This window comes from Theobroma cacao, chromosome 8, assembly GCF_000208745.1.
Source record: "Theobroma cacao cultivar B97-61/B2 chromosome 8, Criollo_cocoa_genome_V2, whole genome shotgun sequence".
NCBI lineage: Eukaryota > Viridiplantae > Streptophyta > Magnoliopsida > Malvales > Malvaceae > Theobroma > Theobroma cacao.
In genome coordinates, this window is record NC_030857.1 from 16,512,986 (window position 1) to 16,516,108 (window position 3,123).

A 3,123-nucleotide genomic window follows, 5' to 3' on the forward strand; every position below is an offset into this window, starting at 1 on the left:
GAGAGAGAGAGAGAGAGAGAGAGAGAGAGAGAGAGAGAGAGAGAAGGAAAGAAACAAATGAATTTTTTTTAAAAATTTCTGTTTCTTGTTTCTCGAAAAATAAAACTGTAATTTTAAAAAATTTTCATTTTAATTTTTCAAAAAATAAATAATTTTGTTTCTAAAGATTTTTAAACAGTAAAATTTAAAATTTTGAAAAAAAAAGAAAGAGGAAACGTTTTAAAATTTTACAGTTTTTTAATTTTAAAAAATAAAAATTTACTTTTAAAATTTTTGGGGGTTTTTTCGTTTAAAAAAATATTTTATAAAATACTATATTTTTATTTTTTAAAATATAAAATTTTCAATTATTTTTAAAAAATAAAAATTTAAAATTTTTAATAAATAGACCGTGCCATGTGTCTATGCTAATCTTTGACCCCAAAAAGTGACAGCATTTTTTAGCCAAATGGTGCATTATGGTTGGCCCATTGCCACATCATCAGATTTTCTTACCGTGTTAGACTTGGGACACATTGGTAAAGAGAATGAAAATTCAGTACCACAGTGACCATTTTTTTATTACAGGTACCACATTAAATATTTTTTCTAAGGTATAGGGATTAAATGGGACATTATCCCTTTTAAAATCACGCAAAACAGGGTCAAAAGTTATCACACAACAATACTACCACACGTTAGTAGAAAACCTTATTGCAACAGGGAAGACTTGCTTAGTCTCGGCATTGACTAACTTATATGCAACTAGATTAAATCATCTCTTCTCTATGATAGGAACAACAAGATTCTAGGCTGGCAATTTTACATAACTTTCTTCCGTCCTTGTTTATGACTGTACTTGAAATAAAAGCAGAAAACAAGGATGTAAGCTCTTCTAGTTATAATTCTCATCATACTTTGTATCTCATCACTTCCAAACAATTTAAATGTCTAAACAGCACAATACACAAAGTTTAACTCCAAATTTCTAGTATGCCTTTCCTAGTGGCCAAAACTAGCTGCAGAATCATTAAAAAACAAAAAAGAAACCGCATATAAATAGTTCAACATTTTATCATTTATCATCTGATAAAAGCCTAAGATAGAATAGTAACCAGATATGGCTTTAACAGACCACAGGTTTGCACATTGTCAACATTATAAGGAATCTAATACACAGAGAAAAGTGGAAGAGATATGTCATTCAATTTCAAAAAGACAACCAAGGAAAAGGGATATATCATTCAACCTTAATAGGAAGCCTAGATGAGCTTTTCATGAGCTACATTAAAAGTAAAATGGCATAAAGCTTATCATTATGCACCTACATATATTAAAGGTATCCATAACAGAACTCCAAAGCAAACACATTCAAAGAGTGAATGCTAGATCAAAAATAGTCAAAGAAGAAAAATCAAAACAAACCTGAAGGTAACTGAGTATATCCATTGTTGTTACTCTTGATCCTCCCTCTTGTTGTCTCCAAATCCACTGATGAAGTTTTTCCTGAAAACAAGTTGAAATGATCATAGAGCAGGACTGGATAACTCACAACTAGAAGCACATCACAAATGACCAGATGAGCAAGTTGATAAGTAAAGGCTGGAAGCCAAATTGAGACAAAACAAAATAACATAACAGCTGAAAATTTATAATTCCCTACATTTTACGCTTAATGTTGTGTAAACTAAGGGTAGACCTTACTTTACTTTTAACAGAAACAATTTCAAAAGAAAGTTGCAGACTTAATAAGTGTAGCTCACATCCAAAGCCTTCTTTAAAAGATAAAAACCCAAGTTGAATATGGTGATTTTAAAGCAATTCTGACCACGTTCAAAGTGAATTGACTTAACCAATGATTTTATAAGCTATGGTCAAGCTGCCAATAAACACCTCCAATTTTTAGTCACATTTCATCAACATTAACACCAAAAACTCTGGTTAAGGGTTCTACATAAGCTGGTTGCATGACTCACTGGCTAACAACTAGCATGTTTCAAGCTTTAGAACGCATAAACTTAAGGAAGCAATATCCATGGTTTCATTAGCTTCACTTATGAGAGGCCTGAGGAAGTAAAAACTGTAATCTTATCCTAAAACAAGAAAGATAACATGCAGTCCTCCAATTTCCATACTCTGCATTTTCACAATAAGCAGGTATTGAGCCTAAAAAAGAAAAAAGAGAGTTCCTTTTTTAATTGGAAAACCTTCGTTGTAATGCATCAATACCCACCAAAAGATCAGCTTAAATCAAACTCACCACGAGTTCAAACATATTCTCACAATCAGTTCCACTCTTTGCTCAAAGTACAACACAACATATCGACACCTATCAATGAAACAATTATTTTGGGAAGAAAAATTACAATTACAATTATCATTTAGGTTTCTAAACAAAATCATATGCACCACACGATTTTAAAGTAAAAAAAAAGACACAAATGCAATCTATTCAGATACAAAAGAATAAAATCAGCTAATCAATTTTATTTAAAACAAGTAAATCCTTAACCATACTCGCATCAAGAACATATTAAATAAAAAAGTTTTAGTTTTTACCGCAACTAAAGAATAATTAAATTAAAAAAAAAAAGAAGCAGTCTTGGTTGATCCAAGTTATAACTTTAAGCTACTCAAAGAAAGAAACGTACTAAAACGCAAAACCCAGATGCAAAAACAGATATAAAAATCCATAAAGCTAAAATTGCGTACAAATAACAACAAAAAATCTAGGGAATATTTATATTTAGAGAAAGATAGAGAGAGTACAAGGCTATGGCGTTTGCCGGCTTGGAAGGAGAGCTTTTGCTGGTTCATAGCCTGAGTATAAAGCTGAGATAAGGAGTTAGCGGCGCTGCAAAACGAGGCGTACATAGTCCGATCCACCTCATCAAGGCTCGTGGCTATCGACTTCCTTTTCTTCCCCATATTCCCCGACTCTCTCTCTCCTGCGATCGACAGAGTTTTTAGCCTTTTGGCGATCGACCGAAAGAGAACTCTTTTGATTTCGGTTTTTGTAGAGAATAGAGAGAAAGGTTGCTTCTTTTTTTGTACTCTCTTTTAGGAGGAAGGATGCAGGGGGTTGAGGGACATTTCGGCAGTACGGTTGCCCGACTGATAAACGGTGCGTTTGGGCCGCGGAAT

The 3,123-nt window shown here is 32.8% G+C and overlaps 1 protein-coding gene across 1 annotated transcript in view; it reads right to left on the reverse strand.

Annotated features, from left to right (window-relative positions):
* LOC18592687 overlaps positions 1–3,123 on the reverse strand; it is a 5,513-nt gene extending 2,390 nt beyond the window's left edge. The window contains exons 1-2 of the mRNA XM_018125568.1: positions 2,749–3,123; positions 1,405–1,485 (exon numbers count right to left, since the gene is read on the reverse strand). Coding sequence (XP_017981057.1) covers positions 1,405–1,485; positions 2,749–2,907 — 240 coding nt within the window. The 5' untranslated portion in view covers positions 2,908–3,123. The remainder of the gene's footprint in view (positions 1–1,404; positions 1,486–2,748) is intronic.